General features: G+C 41.0%; 1 protein-coding gene across 7 annotated transcripts in view; it reads right to left on the bottom strand.

Moving 5' to 3' along the window:
- lpp (LIM domain containing preferred translocation partner in lipoma) overlaps positions 1 to 21,816 on the bottom strand; it is a 273,606-nt gene that overhangs the window by 128,535 nt on the left and 123,255 nt on the right. For 6 of the 7 annotated variants that reach the window (XM_061240899.1, XM_061240898.1, XM_061240902.1 and 3 more), the window contains one exon: positions 14,434 to 14,627. In XM_061240899.1, coding sequence (XP_061096883.1) covers positions 14,434 to 14,627 — 194 coding nt within the window. Of the gene's footprint in view, positions 1 to 14,433; positions 14,628 to 21,816 lie in introns of those variants that run through there. The other variant, XM_061240905.1, reaches the window with a different exon arrangement.

The following is a 21,816-nucleotide window of genomic DNA, read 5'->3' as shown; positions in this document are numbered from 1 at the left end:
TTACTATAAATGCGAATCAATTCATTTCTCAAATGAGCCGCCCTGAGAGAAATCCCCCTCAGAGTACAAGCACAGCATTAGCCACACTTCTCCCAGTATTCTCACAGCACATGCTGTAAAAATGCAAACAGGCATATTAAGAAAAGGTAAGCTCTTTCTTTACTGTTCCACTGGGCATGCTAGCATACAGGATGGCAATGCCGCCCTGCCTAGGGTAAAACTTTAAAAGTGCATTTAATTTCAGATTTTTACTGCATGCCCCACGCCTCTTCTCTGTTTCGTTCAGTCGGCAAACGAGCGAAGAGACGCCGCTGCTTCAGCGTGGCATCAGCTTGACAAACGGGGTGTAAATTGCACTTGAAAACCGACACCCTCGCTTCCGAAAAACCATTCGTCTGGGTTTTGTTTCTCTTAATAAATTTCACGAGCCATTTTGTTTGGTGACTGATACAACGCTTCAGTTCTATCCTCCTTAATGGCATGCATTATTCATGGTTTATGAACGTGTGAAGTGCGCTCAGCGCTTTGTTTCCTTTTTTTCCGGAATTTTCTAATGTTATGGGCTTCCTCTTTCCTTTCCTTAAAGCAAATCTTGTTTCCCCGGTCTGCTTCTGTTATGATCGTGCCAAAATGATCAATGATATCGCTCGGTCCCATGAGCCGTCATTTGTAGTTGCGGCAGGCCTTCCTGCACGAGCAGGATTTTCCCAGTGGATTAATCCACTTATATGCCACATGAGGGAACATTCAGGGACACTCGCCGCTAAAACTATACGCATCAAACCTGCTGCGACCAAACTCGGCTTAAGTGAGAAGTGAGCAATATCAGTGTGCGCGTAAGCCAAATTCGCTAAGCAGCTGTTCGGTTTTAACGGCTTGTTTTCATTAGACTGTGGTAGGCGTTAGCACGTTAGCATGTTAGCCCACTGCTGGCCTTTGGGCTGACCAACACGTCGAGGCGGTCCACTGGTCTATTAAAGGGCCTGCGATGGATCTCCTGAGCCCTGTGTCAGACTCAGGTTGACCTTTGTCCGAAGTCATCACGCTCGGCATGTCGACTGCAGCTACCGCTTTACGCGGGCATCAAAATTCTCCCTGTCCCCAAACCGGGCTAAATATACTTGCGGGCGGTGATCTGCGGCGACAGCTGCGGATTTAGCCGGGGAAACTCGCATGAGCCTTCCTGGTGGAGTCCAATGTCCCCCCCTTGGCAGGCTCACGCAGTGCGGTGACATAGAAAGGGCTGGAAAGGGTCAGGCGTCTCTGCTTCACAAGTATTCTGAAACCCGAGGGCCACAGGACACCGTTCATTTCTTTTTTATGCCCATTCGCGGCATTTTTGGCTGGGTGTTCTTCCAAAACGAGTCGTAAAATATCATCACCTACATTATACAGAGGGGACATTTTCATATTTCTCACAGCTTCTATCGCAAATTCATAAAAAAAAAGCATTTACAACCCTTGGATGCAATACGGGGGTTGTTGGCAAAGGCCCTACTTGTGTTTAGGATCTCCCTGGGAGTCGTTACTGGTGCTGAGGAATCGCACGCCGCAGTGCGTTCCCTGCTCAAAGGCGGCCTCGTCGCTAATTCTCCATGCATGACCTTCTTCTCCCCATATCAAAGCGCTTATACCCGTGAGCTGCTGTACCCAAAATTATGGGTGACATGCGCCCTCGGGCTCCGGTTAGAAGCTTTTCCTTTCCGCCTCTTCATACTGTTCTTCCAACCTGGAGTACAGAGGCCGGCCTACCAGGAAGAATCAGCCACCAGGTTTACTGTACGGCGCAGTCCGCCACTCAACGAGCACTTTATTATTTTTCTTTATTACAGCTACTTATTCATGTGATTATCTAATCAGCCAATTGTGTGGCAGCGGTGGAATGCATACAATCATGTAGATATGGGTCAGGAGTTAATGCTCACATCAGATCATCAGAATGTGGAAAAAATGTGATCTGAGACTTTGACCGTGGAATGATTGTTGGTGGCAGACAGGGTGGGTTTGAATATCCCAGAAACTGCTGATCCCCTGAGATTTCCATGCACACTAGTCTCTAGAGTTTGCAGAGAAAAAAATGTAGTGAGCAGCAGTTCTGCAGACAGAAACACCTTGTCAATGAGAGATGTCAGACACAAAGCATCATAACTCTAAGTGGATAGGCTACAGTAGTAGAAGTAAAAAAAAAAGAAGTCCTAAATACCTAATAAAGTGCTCACTGAATGTACAATTGCATTGGCTTGAAAAAGACAAAACGTACTGTCCTCCTTATTATTTTATTCTTATTACACATCAATTTTCTGTGCGGTACTCCTACAGCTTTTCAGCCAGACATACCATACATGCTTTTCTGAGAGTTTATATGAAAAATGTCCCATTGCTTAACATTGATGGAACGGTCAGAATCTGAACAACTGTTGCAGCTGCCACAGAAACAGATCATCACTCCTGCAAAGCTTCTAGCAGACCAAATCGCTGGCAAGGTGGCAAGGTAATTTCAGTTAGTTCTGTTAATTATAATTCTTGCAAGCTAGCATGTGTATTTTTCGAGCCAGTAAGTCCACACACTTTCCTTTTATATTATATTTATAGTACATAATTTGTATGGAAAGTAAAGGCTTCCAACATAATAAAAATGTGGCATGTAAAGCATGACATTGTATTTAATACTTAATTTAGGTCACTGCCCCTTGACCCAAAGATCCAATTAATTTTAAAATGCTGTTGTCACAACTTCATATCAAAGCAGACAGATACTTCACATTTATTCTGCAGAAGTGCACACCGTGGGCTTAAATTTTTTCTACATTATGCATACTATGTTATAACACCGCTATAAAAACAAATTGTTCGAATGTAAGTATAGCTCATACGTGTTGGTCTGAGTTCAGTAAGGAAATTCAGTGCTTAATTAGCTCACGTTATACACTAAGGATTACATAGAAAAATATATGAATTGGTTCATATAATATTTATACAATTCATTTATAATACAGCACAAAATAATTTAATCCTCTTCAAAGTTTCAAATCCCCTTAAAAAAGCACAGACAATGAAGAGTTATAATAGATAAGATGACAGTGGTGCGCTGGTTATGGTCTAAAATGAGTTTTTGGATTACAGTGGTTATATAGTCGTAAAAAAACCTCAAGAGTAGTATTGAGCAGTCAAAATTACCTTTTTGCGAAAAGACCAAACAAAGCAGAATAATTGAAATACCCATAAAGTACATAAATAGAGATCGGTCTTGTTTATGGCGCGTGCGGACGTGACGGCTGAGGATTCACAGCCCGAACATTCAGCAGCTGAGGTTGAGGAGCGGTGTTTATTCCTCGTCAGAAAGAACCTTCCACAGCACTGAGCAGAGTGGCCCTGCGTTCGAGGTGACCGCATCGACTGAGCCAGCCGGTGCGAAAATGCACGCCGAATCCAGGAGGGCGTTATCGATCGCGTCACCGCGGAGAGCGCCCGAGTAAACACCGCTTTTGCAATTCAGCTCTTTTCTTTTCCGTTGTTCTCGGTTTAAAAAAAAATTCCTTCCAAGAATTCCGCCATTAAACGGGAGCACCCTCTAAGGCCATCTGGCTTTTAAACGCAAGGCTACCAAATAGGCCTTGCGAGTGTGAGGCTCACATTCATCTTGAATGGACTTAGATTCATGAAAACACCACAGTTTATTTTTTTCTTTCCTGGCCCCACGGAGAGTGGGTCATGCAAAGTCCGGAGCAGGTGTTTGTGATTGAGTGCATAACCTCCTCTATCCCTATACAGTCAGTTTGCTGCCTTGTCTGCAAGGTTTTGCACCATGATACGCTTGCAAAAGAATTTAAACCCCCGCAGATTGGGCATCTTGCTTTTCTATATTTACATCTCAATTCGATATTCTTAATGTAAACTAACATACGTAGATATCCCCAATACCTACACCTGCAATTTCCTTGAGAGTAAACAAAGCGCAGGGATTTGCTGCCCCATTTGCGACGTAACCAAGAACAGATGCACAGTTCACGGAGGTCACTTGAAATGCCAACTGCCTCAGCAAGTTCTGGTTCCTGTCTGCAGTTTGTGTGTATTGCCAAGAGAAGGATGCTTTGCATTCCTGCTTTTTCTCCGGGCCATGTTCAGCCTCTCTTTAACAGCGCCTCAGAGATGTTTTCATGGGGAATTTATGAACTTTCCTTCGATTTGCCAAAAAAAGGGTCCAGGCTCACAATAAAGGGACTAGGGTTTGTTTTGTACTTTCAGAGGAAAAGTGGGTGGGAATATCGCTTGATAGCTTGGACGGTGCAATCAGCAGTTTTTAATTTCCCCTGCCCCACAACGCATCTGGGTGGAGGACATTTTCTAAACACCGGCCTGTGAACCAAACCACATGTCCCCCGGGGCCAGTGTTTTCAAACTCCGCTCACTTTAAAAAAAAGAAAAGAAAAAGAGAATAAAAAAAGCATCACATTTGCTCTGCATTTCATAACAGTTTCCGGTGTTATTCAACCACCGGGCCCTCGGGAGAACTCAACACTTTTGCCAGCGACATTTTTGGTATCTTGCCGAGCCGTAACGCTAAGCCCGAAAACAGAAAAACAAACGGACGCACAATAAATAGCCAGTTGAACCCTTTGGCTCTTGGAAGGCCCCCGCAGCAGAAGGCCTCGTACAGATGTTGTGTTTCTGGTAACGTGGCTGCAGGCGGACGTGGCGTCCCTCTCTTTCTCACAGGGGAAACCTGCTGTGACGCGCTCGGGGGAGACAGGTTCTGGCCCTGCAGCTGCTGTGCTGGTGAGCCCTGTGCCTTATCTTCTCATCATCTGCAACCGCCAATAACCACTCCTTCACATAAACGGCCTGAGATATTGTATATTACTGTTAAAACAAACACTAGAACTTTCACTTGAACCCCCCACCCCCACCAACCCCACCCACACCCCCACCTCCACGCAATATGTGAAAATTCACCCTGCAAGTACTCATACACTTATTGTTGTACTCAGGGTATTCTAGCTGCCTACCATGGTATGCTAGTTGGTAAGCTGAGGTATTCTTCAAGGGTTCAAATCGGAACCAAACTTTCCTTAGGGTCGTCATCACACTTGTCCCTGTGTTCGATCTGCCCTTAGTTGTATGTCGCTCTGGATAAGAGCGTCTGCTAAATGCCTGTAATGTAATGTAACACTGGTATAGAACCCTGGAAGTGTTTTAAAATGGCACACTGCCTTAAGCTCTTCTTGCAGAAGCTCTCCTGTTGGAATTAATAACGTACAGTTTCTGGAAATAATTTCCAGACTTTGTTTTTAGTAGTCACTAATAATAAAGTGTGATTGCCAGAAGCGGTCGTGGCTAAAAATGGTCCTCCATTGCGAATGGTTTTGGGAGAGGTAATTGGAGCAGCATCTAGCATGCAATAAATTATGAAATCAAAGATGAAAATGAAAACAGAGACTGAAAAGGGGGGCCGGATTCTCGCAAGATCTGTGTCAGGTAGCTGGTAAAAACACGGAAGATGGAGGTGGGGGGGGGCATAAAATTGTTGGTGCCAGCAAGTCCTCCCCTTTATCAGTCTGGCTGAAACAACTGAAAGGATGGGAAAATAATGCCAGCAAAAATATACATATTAAGCCAAGTTCAATGAAGCCCAACTTGGTTTAATCCAAGCACAGACGCCCTCTGTATCAGTTTTGTGTCCTTCAAACAAGGTTAAGTCCGCAGATGGCATTCTGTGTTTTTTTGGGGGGGGGGGGTTTATCACAGTGACTTGGGGCCTGGAAGCAAGATGGCTATCAGAGAAAACTATGACATCGAACGCCAACATGTTTCATCTCGGTTTCGTAGCCTTCAACAATAAGATAAACTTTCCCATAAAAAAAGAGGTGCTGTCTGGAAACTATGTAAAACAGGTGTTTTGTTTTTTTAAAACTCTCGCAGGGCAATTGGCTTCCCTTTTCTAATCTGTAGAGCCACAGTCTGTCGCGTCATGACAGACGTATCTCTGTGGCCATGAGCTCGGCATCTCTGACATAGCCGGGAAAACAAGGCAAAGCACTCACAACTACTTTACAGGCCGCTGGTTCGGGAAAGTGTGGAAAGGGACATTTTGCTGTAGCTTCGCTACTGATCCACAATAATGGAAATTAATTGCTGTAGCTATTTTATTAATTATAAGTTCATGCATTTCACACTTCTGGAGAAGGATTTCACTAACCAGTCAACAAGTTGTCACGAAGGTGTTATTTCTTTTTAACATTACACGACTAAAGTTTTTAGGTTAAAAAAGAGTTTTGCTTTTTAAGGTGCATTTAGCCGCCGAAGAGTTTACGAGACATTAACACTTCATTTGATCACAAAGTGAACTTTTTCTGCTCTCCGTCTCTTTAATCACACATTAAATGAACACAGACACTTTCATCTAAAGTGGCTGGTGGTTTCAAACTGGATTTATACAGTTTAATATAGCTATGTCAGCTGAGTACTTTATCCAACCACAGTTTCCACCTGGGGCTTCAATAATCCTTCAAAAGCATTACCCCAAACCAAACAAGGTCGCTCAGTAATTGTAATGGAAGGTTTACATTCAAGTCATATTTTTTTCCTCAAAAGATTAGTTCGACTTAATAATTCAAGACCTCATTAACCCTACATTAAACACTCCCAGTCATATTTTCAATAGTCTTTTGAACACACTAAGCACTTAACTACTGCTATTTTGGCTTTATCTTACATTATGTGTTCTTTCACTAATAGTACTTTTGGTTAGATAATTGACACATTCGGTTATCTCCGTTAATACAAAGTCAATTAGCTTGCTGTATAACTCTGCTTATCCTGTGTAATGTAGGTCTTACATGCGCTACTCAGCTGAGTGCTGCCACATTCAATATTCAATGTGTTTTTCATCAGATCAGTTCAGTTATAACAAATAGCAGTTCAGCCAGAAGTTAGCTGTATTAAGCAGTATTTTGTTTTCTTTGACCTTTGAGCTGACTTCTGTGAGTCACAATACATAAGCAAGACCAATGGTAAAATTAGGCTAAACATTCTCCTCCGAGACTTTGCAATTCACATCTTGGCACCAATATCACAGAGTGTGTCCTGAATTTGTATTTAAAAAAATGAAGGAAACAAATGAGTTTCGGTTGGAATGAAGCCCAGTATATAAGTGCATTATTTCTACCCCAAAATGAAAAACATGGTATTGAAATAAAGCGCTAAAACACACCAACAATTCCCTTTGCAGTGGCTAATAATACTGTGTTTCGACAACACCCATGAAAACACACTGTAAAATAGACAGCGGTTTTACTTGTGTGGGTAGAAGCTGATATTAAATGTAAAAAAATCACAAATGTGTCGTAAAACAAGTGTGTCTAGAAAAAAACAAAACACAGATGAACAGGTAAAAGCCTTTAATGGGGCATGTGATTGCATTCATGCGTAAAAACCAGTGAATTAATTTCACCTGCGTTCATTTCAAGAAATGTTTGAAAACACAGATGTTGCACAGAGCCAACATATTAATGAACTTGGACCAACATATTTTGTCAGGCGCATTTGCATTTTTAAACCATGCAAATACCAGCACCTAAACTTTGCAGAAGTGTGAGCCACAAAGCCATGAAGGACCTCTGTGATTTAGGAAACAGGCTGCAGCTTTTCCTGTGCCACCTCAGTGCTGCATCCTCTCACCCTGTATTTATAGAGCGGTTGTTTCCAGGAAACCATTTGCTGTAATTACATTAATTAAAAATAGGTGTTTCGCTGGCTCAGCTTTGAACTGAAAACATTCACATCTTAAAAGAACTAAATCTCCAAATCAACAAAGCATTTTATATTTATCATAAACAATTCTTTGCATCATTAGGTGTGGATCATACACCAAACTTTTCATACATATTGTACCATATGCCTAAATAAATAATAATAATAATAATAATAATAATAATAATAATAATAATAATAATAATAAAAGAAGAAGAAGAAGAATATTCTGCAGCAATAAAACATCACAAAGTACATATTTCACTCATCTTGGTAATAAAAGGGGTACCAATTTATTGAAAAAATATCTAAAACCTAATATATACCTAAATATATAAGCAAAGAACAGAGAACAGCTTGCGATGGGAAAATGAGAGTAATAGCAATTCAAACCCTATAAATCAACATGGAATGTCACAGCCCCAAGATAAGAGAGAAATATTTGTTCAATTATGTAGCAACCTGAAAGCAATTTAATTTTAATTTAATCTGAATTAAATATACAGATGCCAAGATATCTGGCACAAAGCCCAAATTACAGCTGAGAAACAGCCCTGATTCCATTTCCATGTAAGGACATACTTACATACTTCAGACATCAAATATTAGCATGTATCCTCAGTACATTAGAACTGTTGAATAAGATCACATAATTGCCATTAGATATGCAGCACCTTTGACTGTTACATACGGGCTGTCTGTAATTGAATGGCTGTCTCTGAGTGATGCTGGAACAGATAAGAGCGCAATGCGATGCAGCAGGTGACTCTACAAGTCATACGGGAAAGCACTGTTCTTGAAATTGACAGACATACCACTTATGAAGGGAAGAGTGTGGGGCGCATAGACTATAGAAAAAATATGGACCAAGTGTCTGTTACATTACTGTGACTGTCCATGGGCTTGTGAAAAGCACTTTGAAGCCGCAGAACTTTGAAGCCTGATGCTTCTCCACTAAGCCTGTAAGATATAATCAGGCCCTGATTCATCCACAAAGTATTGCTGTCTTGTCTTAATAACATAATAACTGGATATGGGGAGACATTAGATGAAGAATTTGCGACAAAATTCTTGTTGACTTCGTATTTTGACTGCAATTGTACCATTGACCTCACATTGAAAACTGCGGTGGTGCTAGTTAACACCATCTCTCAGCACGACCAGGAAATGAGCTTCAAAAAAGCTTGAGTTGTGTCACCCGGACCTCTGAGGAACAGCTTGAACAGTGCACCAGAACCCTGCAGATTACGCTAATCAATCATCCCGCCCTATCCTACCTTTACATGCTTTAAAAGCAGATATTTGCTCACTCCCACTGCAGTTGGGCACCTGGACATAGTGCAGGGCGAGGAATATGACTCATTAAAGCAGAGGTGCTGTTTGCCCAGACCATGGGTAAACAGTGCCCGGTGGTTGTCAAGTGGAAAAATCCAAGAGATAGGCAGGGCCTGGAGAGACTGAGCAGCCCCCTTGCAAAGCACTGCATGGGCCTTCCTCCCGAGGCTGCCCCGAATGTTTAACACTGGAAAACATGCATGTAACGTTTTCACACAAGTAATGTGGTCCACAGCGGCTGTTATTCGTTTCCTTTATACCGGCCAAGGTTGCGGTGTCAAACGGACCAGTGCTATCAAAAGAGATATAGACAAAGCAGTCTCTCAATAAAGTTATCCTTAAATCCTTAAATCCTAAAATCCTTATAGCATATGGTGGCAAGGCATGCCGTGTTCTTGAGCTGTGCTTTTCAGGAATGAAATTGGGAACAGACAATCAAACATGACATTTTATTATTCTCATAGGTCCCATTACAAGGACCTTCAGGCAAGGTCTCTCTCTGGTAAAAAAGAGTGGGCACACGTAACTGAATGTTTGAGAACTATAGAAAACACATGAGCTCGAAATGATTCCTTCAACTGTTATATGAAAGTATATTCAGAGAGCTTGCTTTAAAAGTACACTGGAGAGGTACACGAGTAAAAAAAAGATGCTCTTGGTCCTTTTGAGTCTCTTACTACACTTAGTTAACTTTGACCATTGCTTGAAATTATTTAATGAAATAATTATTTCAGACCAGAAATACTTTTGATTTCTAAACAATTGAATGCTTTACAAACATGGTTTACTCTGCATCTTTAGAAGAAAGCACTGTAGGGCACATATTCTGATGAAATGGCTGAGGTTGTTGCAGAAATTTTAACTTTCCAAAGTGACTGTAAGCAATTTGAACATTTTGACCACTGGCTCTTGTCAAATGTAGACAAAACAACATTTTGGAAAGCAAATATTTTGCACTGATTCAAAGTAAACTAGCAAACAGCAAGCACACTGCTGTGACCCTGTGTGTTTGGAGAAAACAATAGTGCCCTCCATTTAAAAGGCCAGTACTTTCTGGAAATTCCAGATTTACTGCATGGTTTGATAGAGGTTTAACATGTGATGAAGTTTCTTACAAAACTGTGGGCTTTATATGATGGCTGGTATTAGGGCATTCCCAAGGCTGTGGTCAAAGGAAAAAAAGACACTTCAAGTAACTCCAAAGCATCTTGAAGTATATAAGCTGCTTTAAAGCTACTTGAAGTGCATTTCTCCTGCTTTAAACTACAAATTTGAGAATGCCTCTTACCCACCGACATAAAGCCCACAGTTCAAAAATATCTTGTCTGTCAAAAAACTTCAATATTACACAGAAACTGAAATATCAAAAAACTCAAGAAGTGAACTATCAATTTAAAATATATTTTATACGTTTTCAATGCATTCCTTACACGGTGTTCTTTTGTGCTGCCTTCAAACAGGCAATCATCATACAGTACCTCTTGAGGTAAGATGAGGCTCAAGCTTCCACCAATTTCCTTTCTGAAGTACTTGTATCAGGGCTCTACCGAGCTCTCATTTTAGGAGAATTTGCTCCTGAAAATTGATGTGTACTAACTGGAAATACAATTTAGGACTAACACATACCAATAGAGATGTATTAGTGCTCCTGGGGAAAAATGTTAGCATAGAGCCCTAGGTATGCTATGACAAAAATAGTTTTGTACAAAAAGGCGCAAATAAAAAAGGTTAAGCCTATGTCCAAAATAAGAAATTAAACATACAATTAAATAAATTGTATATTTTAACCAACTTTGAACATTATCTTACCTCTGAGATTGAGATTACATGTAAAAGTACAGGGTCCTGTGAAACCTTGGCAAAACATATTTATTGTTTCAGCTAGCACAGATCAGGTCCACAGATCCAGACAAACCGAATGAAAACAACTGACACTTTAGTGACACATTAGTTTGGCAAAGAAAATAATGAGCTGAAACAGGCAGCATACAATCGGACCTGGACGAGAGCCTGCAGCCAAAGTGCCTGTAGCCCTCCAGGCCATGACCTGAGTATCCCTGGCTAACATACAAACACTAATATTATTTTTGTTCATTGTTATTTCAATATTTGTCATATGTCTTTCATCAAAAGATACACAATACAGTATCTCCCTCATAACACAAACTTCTGACCCTAAACACTCCAAAGCCCCCAGGGTTCACCTCAATGTCGCTGCCCTTCTTGAAAAAAATGAAAGCTTACTTAACACGGTACGGTTATTCCATGTCAGCAACGGCCCATTAGGACTAGATAGAAAGAAAAAATGAATCATGTAACGAATCACACCGGTAGGCAGTCTACAGTACATGGCGTTACTTACAGCTATGACGCATGAAAGGCTTTTCTCAGGTTATACACATTTAATCCGTCTCCTTGCCAGACCCTGACCTACATCAGTTTCAGTAGAATTGTATAACTCAGCTTTTTGTTCTCTTTTTAATCGAGATAGCCCTGGCAGGAGCTAAAGACGGCACCCTCTCCACTACATCAGTGGTACATGCTGCAATGTACTCCAGTGCTGTTCAACTTGCCAAACCAGAGCACAACGGTCTTCCTTCAGAACCACCACAGCAAACAAAGCATACAGCATTATTTGTCCCCTTTCTTGTGGCACTACTCAAAGCAATCTTTTCTGACTAACTGCTATCCGTTGAGTCACACCTTAGTATTTACATGACTAATGATTCCAAGCTAAAATTGACTTTTTTTGACAGAATGTAAACAATAATTGTAGCACAGCCTATACACTGCAAAAAAAACTAAAAATAAGTCAGTCTCAACAAATATTTTAATCTTATATTTAGATTAATGTCTATTACCTTTTGTTAAAAAACATTCCAATGAGGTGAGACAGTTTTACTAATTTCAAGATTTGGCAATGGGGTGAGAAAAGTTCATTGTGACACAAACAGCAACTTAAAACTATATTTTATATTTTACTTTATACTATATTTTTCACCTGAGAGAAATAAATAAGATTTTTAATCACATGGAGAGACTAAAACATTTGTTAAGACAGATTTTTCACAGTGTACTGATAAAAAAAAAGAAGTAAATTTCATACCAGGCCTCTTTTTGTAACAGCACTAATTCCATCTGTCTTCCAGAGCATCTTTGGCCTAAAATGGCTCATTTCTATAATACATTCATCACAGAATGTTGTCAGTTATTATGAGTCTAAAAAGCATGTATTCCACCCGACTTCTCTGTACTAAAATGATACAATGTAGAGCATTACAGCTAAAAATGAAAGCTGACGCACATAATTTGCTTCTAAATGATATGGTATTGGCGTGGCCGGTTTACTGTGATGACACATGTTGCCACTTACTGCATGGCTCTGAACGATACCACTCACTTGCAGTGCTAATTGCTACTTTGCTCTTTGTTTTTGTGTATAAATCCTCTTGCTCCGAAGAGGTTTTGGCAACTACAACATAATTGCATCTGCACCATGTTAGTATCCCTCTATCTGAAGCAGTAAAGTACATGTTGTTTCTCTTTTTGCCTTAATCTACTCTTTTTAAGGTCTTTGCTTAATCTACTCTTTTCATTATTTTACATTGTGAAAAAGATTCAGATTTTTTCCCCATCTCACACCATCAAAGAGAACTGAGGGCTACAGGCACAAAAAAAGCTTTGGAGTACAATTTATCTTTTAACTATGAAATGCACCAAAATAGAGTGATTTAATTAATACCATTTTTAAAGCAAAGATAAAGTTTAAGTTACATGCCTAATCAGAAAGCTTTTCAGGCTTGAAAGAAAGCGCATGCTGTAACTATAGAAACCAATATCTAATAGAGCTGCTATCAACCAATTAGAGGGAAAAAATTAGACTGCATTGCTGAAACAAATTCCGAATAGTACTCTTACTAGCTAACTAAAAGTAAAACTAAAAGCATGGGTTGTGTTTTTCTGTACTGCAATCCTGGGCCAATGAACAACTGAATGGACAAGACACACTTTATTGATGGTTTAGAAAGGGCATTTTCCATCAGTCCACGGTATTGCATTTAAGCAGCTCTAAATGGATTTAGCTGGAGATAAAAATGGGTTTACAGTAAACCTAATCTCTGATAAATTACTATACTCTACGTGCAGTATACAACATGTTTGTTCATCATTTACCCCTAAAGGTTTAAGGTGGTCAATGGTTACATAATTCATTAATAGTAAATACATGTGTGTGTGTGTGTGTGTGTGTGTGTGTGTGTGTGTGCGTGTGTGCGTGTTTTCTCTTGATTCTGACACTGATTTGAAGTTCTAAGCTTAGCAAAATCAAAGAGAAATAAAGGCCAAGGTCTGGCATTTTGTCAAGTGACAGTCATAAAGATTTTATTTTATGAAATGTGTTAATTTATTTGTCCTTTATTAATCCAGTGAGTAGGAAAACCTCATCTGAAATTATATATTTTTCAAGAGGGACCTGCCCAAGTTCTAATAAACAAACTGCAGTTGTTTGTTTGTGATTTGAGACACAAAACATTCTTGACCCATTTGTCACTTGACACTTGTACATTCTTTCTTACATGATATTTGACCATAGACAGACAGTATAAGACAGTATAATTGGTATTGCATTGGGTGCAACTGCAGATTATGTGTTACATTATTTACAAATACTGTATGCACCCTTCTGTATGCATGAAAGCAGGAGCACACACACACACACACACACACACACACACAAACATGACCACACAAACATACACATGCACAGAAGCACACGGGAACACACACACACACACACACACACACACACACACACTTCCATGCTTTCACATCCTGAAGCTGAGCACAGGACAGCCACCTCGAGCACCTGCAGTCAGTGAGAGCGGGAGCCTGTGACAATGTACAACCTCAGCTCTGGTCTGCTGGAAAATGGCTTCCCCCAATACGCAAACCAGCCTCCGCTAACGCAGGCCAGCACTGACTCAGTATCAGAGGAGGCCCCAGCTGGCCCCACTGTCATCAACTTCAAATAAAACGAGAGACTACCCACATGAGCCGAACCACATAATCGTGTTCTCAAATGATAAACCCATTGCAATAAGGTCTGCTACCGAAGTTTCGGGTCAAGTTTCCGCTGCCTTGTTTCAGTTCCCCACAACGGTTCGCTGGAAATTTCACTGCCTCACTTCTGGGAATTATATCTGTCAAATTTGAGATGCATTGATTTTTTAATGTTTTTTTTGGCGGGGGTGTCTCTTTTATCCTGTGCAGTCGGCTTGAGAAAAGGCTTTGGGTAATGCTGGGGTACAACAGAAGCGGATCGCACCTCCGAAAGGTGGACTGTGACCTTACCTCCAGCCTCTGCCTGGGTCAGATCTCCCAGCTGCCTGTAGGGGTCAAACTTGGGCTTGGGCGCGACTACCGGTGCGAACTTCAGGGGCTTTTGCTGTTGGGATACGGAAATGCTGGGGGTGGCGAAGGGCGAGGTGGTCTCCATCCTGGCGGTCACTTGCTCCATTTTCACGCTGTCACCGGTCGACGTGGTTCTGGACAAAGATGCAGAAAAAAAGGATAATTAACCAAGTAGTAGAAAAGCCAAGTATTCTCATTCCATCACCAGGTACACTTCATAAGAAACCACTGTAAGCCATAAAAACCCAGAACATCATCCTGTCTTTTTCGTCCTAATCACCAGCGCTACTCGACTCCTCATCCTGCGGGCCTCAGTCTCTGCAGGTATTTGCCCCGCTACACCACCGCTACACCACCTGATTTAATTAATTACTTTACCTGCTTGGTTCAGATAATAAGCTATGTAGTGAAATCAGGTGGTGTAGCACACGCTTGAAGCTAACGCCTGCAGACACAGTGCCCCGTAGGATGAGTTGAGTAGCACTGTCTTAGACTAACCCAGTCACCAAAGCATGCAGACCTTCCCCTTGTATAGAGTGAGCACCTGAAAAGGAAGCTATATTTTAATACGTAAAAAATCGGTTCACATTGTTTCACTGCAATTTCTGGCAGAAAAGTGTGAGTTATGTTGGGTTTTTTTCCCCACACAAGGACAGGAAAATGATTGTTGACATTTTCTTTTTCTGGGAATGCAACCCTTTCATAAACTGAGGTGCACCATTATCTCTGTGGCTTTATTGTAATATGCCTACGGACGGTCTAGGGAATCGCTTTAGCCTTCTTTCGTAGAAAAGAGAAATTACAGTATATTGATAATAACAGGGTGAAGAATCTGAATCTAAATCTAAATTAAGCTTTGTCATGACACCTGCTATTGTTATGATATGTTTGTCTTTTTTTCAAGGCAGTAGAAATATAATATTTCAATATGTGTCTAGAACAGACAAGAAAGTGCGTGTGAAACCTTTTTTAAAATTTATTTAAGAAAAATCCACAATGGCTCTCAATTATAAATCTTGAATTCGCTCCCTGGAAAAAAAATAGGTTTTTTGGCTTGTGTCCATAGAGGAACCCTCTATCGTGGGTGTTAAACGCCCAACAAAGAACCATTGAACTACATAGTGTACCCGAGTGGAACCTAGGAGTAAGGCAGACATTAAAAAACAATGAAAATGACAAAACAACACCGAGACTCAGAGCAAGGTGCCAGAATGTATGTTGTTAAACATGCTCTCTGACATAAACCTGGGTATGGTACTGTACTACTCAGACCCTGGCATTACACTTGAACCACGAGCTGGGGCTTTTGGCCGACTTTCTTAATAACTTATGAGAAAATACTTCTTATTTGATTGTCAGTGTAGATGGTGTACCAATGTGTACTAATGCAAACATGTTTGTGAGACAACACAGGGTGACCATGACCTGCCTTCAGTCCCTCCATTGACCACATTATAAGCCTCATACTCATTATAAGACTACATTATTGATTCCACTAATGCCGGCGCAGTGTAGTCCACAAGTACAATCCTTGTATTACCGTGATTTTACATCTTTTGACATTCCTCCATTTTCCTTGTTGAGCGAATGTTGTTGTACATTGAAGAAATGTAATATTTGGATCATTATTTCCAGCTCAATAAAGCCTTATAATCAAGCTTTTATGAACAAACCCTGAGTAGAGGCCACTCATTAGTCACCATTAGTCATGAAAGTTAGGTATGGGAACTCCAAATGAGAATCACAAGTCAAGTTGTGCTGGCCCAATTATGGGTCAAATGAGGTGGATTTTTATTTTTTATTTTTTTTATTTCAGTAATTTTTTTTTTATGGAACATAGCTTTGGGCACTCATGAGATTAAATAAATATATTGTATTGAATCAAGAGACAGTTCTGTTTAACAACATGCACAGAGACATTCAACATTTACAACCAGACATTTATATGAAGGAACGTACAATAATAAATTTACTCCGTAAAAGTAAAAAACACATGCAAACAATAAATCACACAATTTATATAATACGTTGTCTTGTAAGGCACGGGTTAGCAAGGAAGCCTATTTCTTTCACAGTTCAGTCAGTTATTGTTTGCGTAGCTTGGAGATGGCATATGGAATAAACTGAATTTGACTAAATGACAGAAGGGAATACTGAAATTCCCCCTGATGAGCGCATTCTGAACTACCCAGATCTGCTGCTGTGTACCAAACTATATAATTAGACAGAAGAACTAATCATTTTTGTTCCAAATCAGCATGAAGAATATGAACGAGAACAGAGATCTCAGTTGACCCACCTGGTAAAATACAATATAAAAAAACTAATAATGGTTGTGTTGCTTATACATACAATAATTTTGGTATCCAGCTAATGGTTTGTACCTATGACCAGTCACTGAGAAAGGCTATCAAAATAATAAATCTCACAACCACACTGCACAGGTAAGCTGAAGAGAGTCGCTGGGTTTTATTTCATAATCCGTGTAAGGTTAAATAAAATCATATTTAATTAACTACCAATGCAGTTAGTATAATCAACATTGCTGTACAGCTGGAAGCCCATCTATATTTATACTCTGATAATATAAATGTTCATTGTCATACTACCAATTTTATCAGCAATTAAACTGCTTCACCTACTGTATGTGTACTGCAGCAAGTTTCCAGAGTCAATTACTGTCACTGAAACAGTATCCAAAAGTGTAAATCTGCCATCAAAAGCGATGAGGATTACACTAAAATGAAACTGGATCAGTATGCTCAACCCAGACACCCAGAATAATATGCACCCGGACATGGATGCCTACTCTACAGCTTAATTAGCAACAGCAAATAACGAGTCTGCTGCTATTCCAAATATACTCTCCATATTAATTTTCCCAGAGTAAGACGTTGTGCAAGGCTTAAAGTAATCCATATACACTCAGTGAGCACTTTATTAGGTAGACCTGTACACCAGCTTGTTGATGCAAATATTTAATCAGCCAATCATGTACCACCAAATAAACGCATAAAAGCCTGCAGGCATGGTCAAGAGGTTCAGCTGTTGTTCAGACCAAATGTCAAAATGGGAAAGAGATGTGATCTAAGAGACTTTGACTGTGGAATGATTCTTAGTGCCAGGCAGGGTGGTTTGAGTATCTCAGAAACTGCTGATCTCCTGTGATTTTCACGCACAACAATATCTAGAGGGCTGAGAATGGTGTGGGGGAAATAAAACATACAGTGAAAACTTCTGCGGGCAAAAATGTGTTGTTAATGAGAGAGGTCAGGGGAGAAGGGCCAAACTGGTCGAGGCTGACAGGAAGGTGACAGTAACGCAAATAACCATGCATTGGTATGCAGAAGAGCATCGCCGAACAGACACCGTGTCAAACCTCTAAGTAGCTACAGCAGCAGTCTAATAAATACCTAATAAAGTGCTCACTCAGTGTATAGTACTGTGTAAGGAGCTGAAATGGTTCAAAAATGTTGAGGGAGATTTTGCGATGGCCTGTTAATCTCAGAATTCACAGGAAGAATCAATCCACTGTAGGTTAAATGGCTTGGTCCTTGGCCAACCGGGAAGTAACATCATTGCAAAAAGCCACTGAAGAAAACATTTTCCCAGCAATGCTTCAATCACTGAAGATCAGAATTTGGTGAGATTTATTCTACCATGTACACTCTCCTGTCTGTCCCACCCAAAAACCACTTGAACGTGCCCATTTCCAAAGCTCAAAAATCCACTCCAAAAGAAATTGTGATTCTAATCTTTCTTAGAAGCTCTTTACAGTGCCAGGTCAAGATAAGGAACATTTTGTGAACCTGTTAGTTGATATCTGGCCTCTCTCTGCCAAGAGAGGAATGGGTCTCGCCCAAGAAGGGCTTTCTGGACAGAGGCCAGAGAGCGGCACCACCCACTCCGTCTGTAGCCAAACCCTTCTTAAGAGCGCCATCACAAATGTCATTTGTGCAATTTTTCCACAGCCAGAGCGCTAATCAATCACGGGTCACCTCTCGCTCGCCGCCGTTCGGGGACGTGACCTTTCAGGACGTCTCGTTCCCCTCGCGGGCTGCGAGAACGTGCAACTTTTCGCCAGTCTGGATTCGTCCAGGGCAGTGTGTCCCTGGGGTGAGAGCGAAGACGTGGAAGCACGGCTGGCCCCCGCATCGGGGTGAGAGGGCCGCACACGTGGCCGGGCTCACCCCGCCCTTCTGCGCAGCACCTGTTCCGTTCCGCCTCGCGGAAACACTTCTGCGGCTTGTAAATGTAAAAAAAAAAAAAAAAAAAAAAAACGCAGAGCAGGTGTGGCGTTCTGGGACTTAATAACAGGGACTGTTCCCATAGTAAACCGCTAAAGGTGATAAAGGTGCTATTGTTGTGAATTGCTTCGGGTGGATGAGTGGATTTGCGTCTATGGCGATGCACGTTTGAGAGTTAGATAATTGACAACTTGTGTGCTAAGCCTGAAGGTTTAAGTATGGTTCAGTCTTTTCAAATACATAAAGCTGAATATCGTGACAGGTGGGCCTCTTCATCACCTAAACTAAGTCATCATGTGCCATGCTGTTTCTACTGTAATCCCCGTCTGAACAAATGCCTGAGCTGCCGTATATTAAATCATACACTCAGACTTTTACACTATAACGAGGCAATGGCAACCTAAGTATGGCCTAGTCAAAGTAAGTAGTTAAGCCAAAGAAAACCCAGAAATATCCTTGGTGATCATTTTGAAAGTTGAAAGACAGTACATACAGTAACAGGGTCTTCTGATACTGATCATTACTGGCAAAGAGTACAAATGATTTCATTGTTTTGGTCATTTAGGGTACGCACCAACTAACAAGTAAACCAAATGAGAGAAGACCCTGCTGAAAAAAAACAACTCAAGCTAGGTTTTGCAACGGCTGGTAGCTGGTTGTCCAGTTCTGACCAGCTCCCAGCTCAACATGGTTTAGCTGGCTGACCAGTTCGGACCAGCCCCCGGCTTGACATGACTTGACCAGCTGAAGCTAGATGTCTCTGGTCGACCAGCTTATACCCAGTTAAACCAGCCTATGACCACTTTGACCAGCTCAATTTTCAAGATTTTGCAGCAGGGGAGCCAACTCAGGCTCAAGTAGCATGTCCATTCACACCCAGGGTAGTATGACGTATGAATTATATTCATGAGCGCCAAGAAAAACACAATCTCTCCTCTCAAACTGAACAAAATCAATAAACCATATGGGGTGCCATGAAAAGGTGTGTTTGCCATTTCACAGGTCCTGAGAACATGCAATGGTCTGTCTCGTTGCCATTGGTCACAGGAGAAGAAAGCAATGAAATTAAGGCAGTGGGGTTGAGCTTTCACAAACAAACCACAAAGGCACAATACTAAAATGACTGAATTACAGCAGTGCATTGAAAAACACAGAATGTATTGGAACATTTACTAAACTGATTATGTAAATAAATACAGGCATAATTTTGGTTAGATATAGCTACCGTTATGATAAGCAAATTTTGTACATACAGTGACAAAACCAACAAACCCAGAAACAGTAACCTATTCATTTGAAAGAGGGCATCACTCAAAAACTGAGCCTGAGATTTCATCTCTAGTGTGGAGAGAGATAAACCACCTAGCTGTATATGAAGCATGTGACTGCATTTATCTTTCATCTAATCCGATATCAAGCATTGCATGACTTCAGAGCCCATAGGTTTTGATCAATTTCTGTGACATCTAGAAGAGGGATTTTCTTGAGCAGAAAATACTTTTCACTCCCTATATTAATCCATGATGCCGAAGATATCTTCCTCTGAAGTTACACCAGCCATGACAGTCCTCTCATGCTAAACTAATAGTAACACCTACTTTTCGCAGGAGCTAGCAACAAATTACAGTGCTGTAGCAATTGCTGTCAACCTTTATGAATCATATAATTTCATACACATTTTACAGTACACTCTCACATTGAACTGGAAAAATGAGATATGCATGAAGGGGAACCCGCAAAAATCAGCGGCTGCCGCTTTGAACGCATTCTGCGTGCCCCAAATGCAGGTGCCCCAGTTAGTTAATAAACACTGACAGGCGTTTTATTTTGCAGGTCGATGGTTTTGTGTACATTAAATTCACTAGAAAATACATTGGGATACCAATGTACCATAGTGTAGGCATCACACAAGTATTTTGACTAATTCACCCAAGATATGAATTTACAACAAGCACATTAAATCTCTACCAATGATGGAGTCCACACACACACACACACACTAAATAAATAAACAAATGAATAGCCAGACTGTTTGAGTGTATTTTTCACTTCCTGAACATAAATTCCAAGAAAAGAGCAAGATTATTATCTGCGTAATAAGGCTGACTGTCATTGTCAAGGGTTTGTGACAATGTGTCTTTAGGATAATTCAATAATAGCTGGCCATGGTAAGAACAAAAGCTGGGGGTCACATGGTCACATAGTTTCTAATTATACAATTATATTTAATAGCAAGCAGTAAATCACCTCCACTGACATCTGCAACAAATAGTTTACATTTACTGGCCCCATTAGCATAGAAAAAAATATCTAATTTACTGAGGCCACAAACTAGATATTTCCCCAGTTGTGAAATCAGTCAAAATATATTTCCAACTGTTTATGTGCCAGATTTGTTGTTGTTTTGTGTTTTATCCTCTTTCTGAGTGAAGAAGGGTTTGAATTCGCCCCCTGAGCCGAAGGGGGGAAAAAGAAAACAGAAAAAAGAACCCACGCACAACGGTCTTTTAATGTCTGCTAAAGCCCCTGCTTCTTCTCTCTCTTCTGAATGGCACTTCTCCTCTGAAGTGCCGTGCGACAGAGTGCTGAAGCTTCGACACCCACCTCTCTTTTAAATTCAAAGCCCTCTTGTTCGCAGCCGCGCTAGCGCGCACTTTCCCCGAGTCCTCTCGGCACCTGTTGTCTTCAGTTACGGGGAACACGGGCGCCGCGTAACACTATAGCTCCCACTCCCTGGCTGCCATCTCTATGACAACACATTCGGCAAGCCTATATGGTCTGGGTTACGCGAGGTCTCTGGCAGCCTGTCAGATACATGGGTCAAATACGAGCCCTGGGTTCCTCCAGCTCGCCTTGGGTCACTTTACAAGGCCGGAGATTTGTCGTTATTTGCGGCCTCTGGGGAAGAGGTTTTTCGCTGTTAGCCAGAGGCTCCTGTTGCTACCTTCAGCAGGCACCAGGAAAGGACCCTAGTTAAAGTGAAGACTTGTCATGAAATTGGATCCTTGTTCCTTTATACGTGAGACAATTTTGTCACAATGATTACAGTCTTCTGTGCCGATGTTACATTTCTTAA

Source organism: Conger conger, chromosome 4 (genome assembly GCF_963514075.1).
Source record: "Conger conger chromosome 4, fConCon1.1, whole genome shotgun sequence".
In the NCBI taxonomy this organism is placed as follows: Eukaryota; Metazoa; Chordata; class Actinopteri; order Anguilliformes; family Congridae; genus Conger; species Conger conger.
The sequence above is the reverse complement of the archived record's forward strand: the minus strand, read 5'-3'. Positions and strand labels throughout refer to the sequence as shown.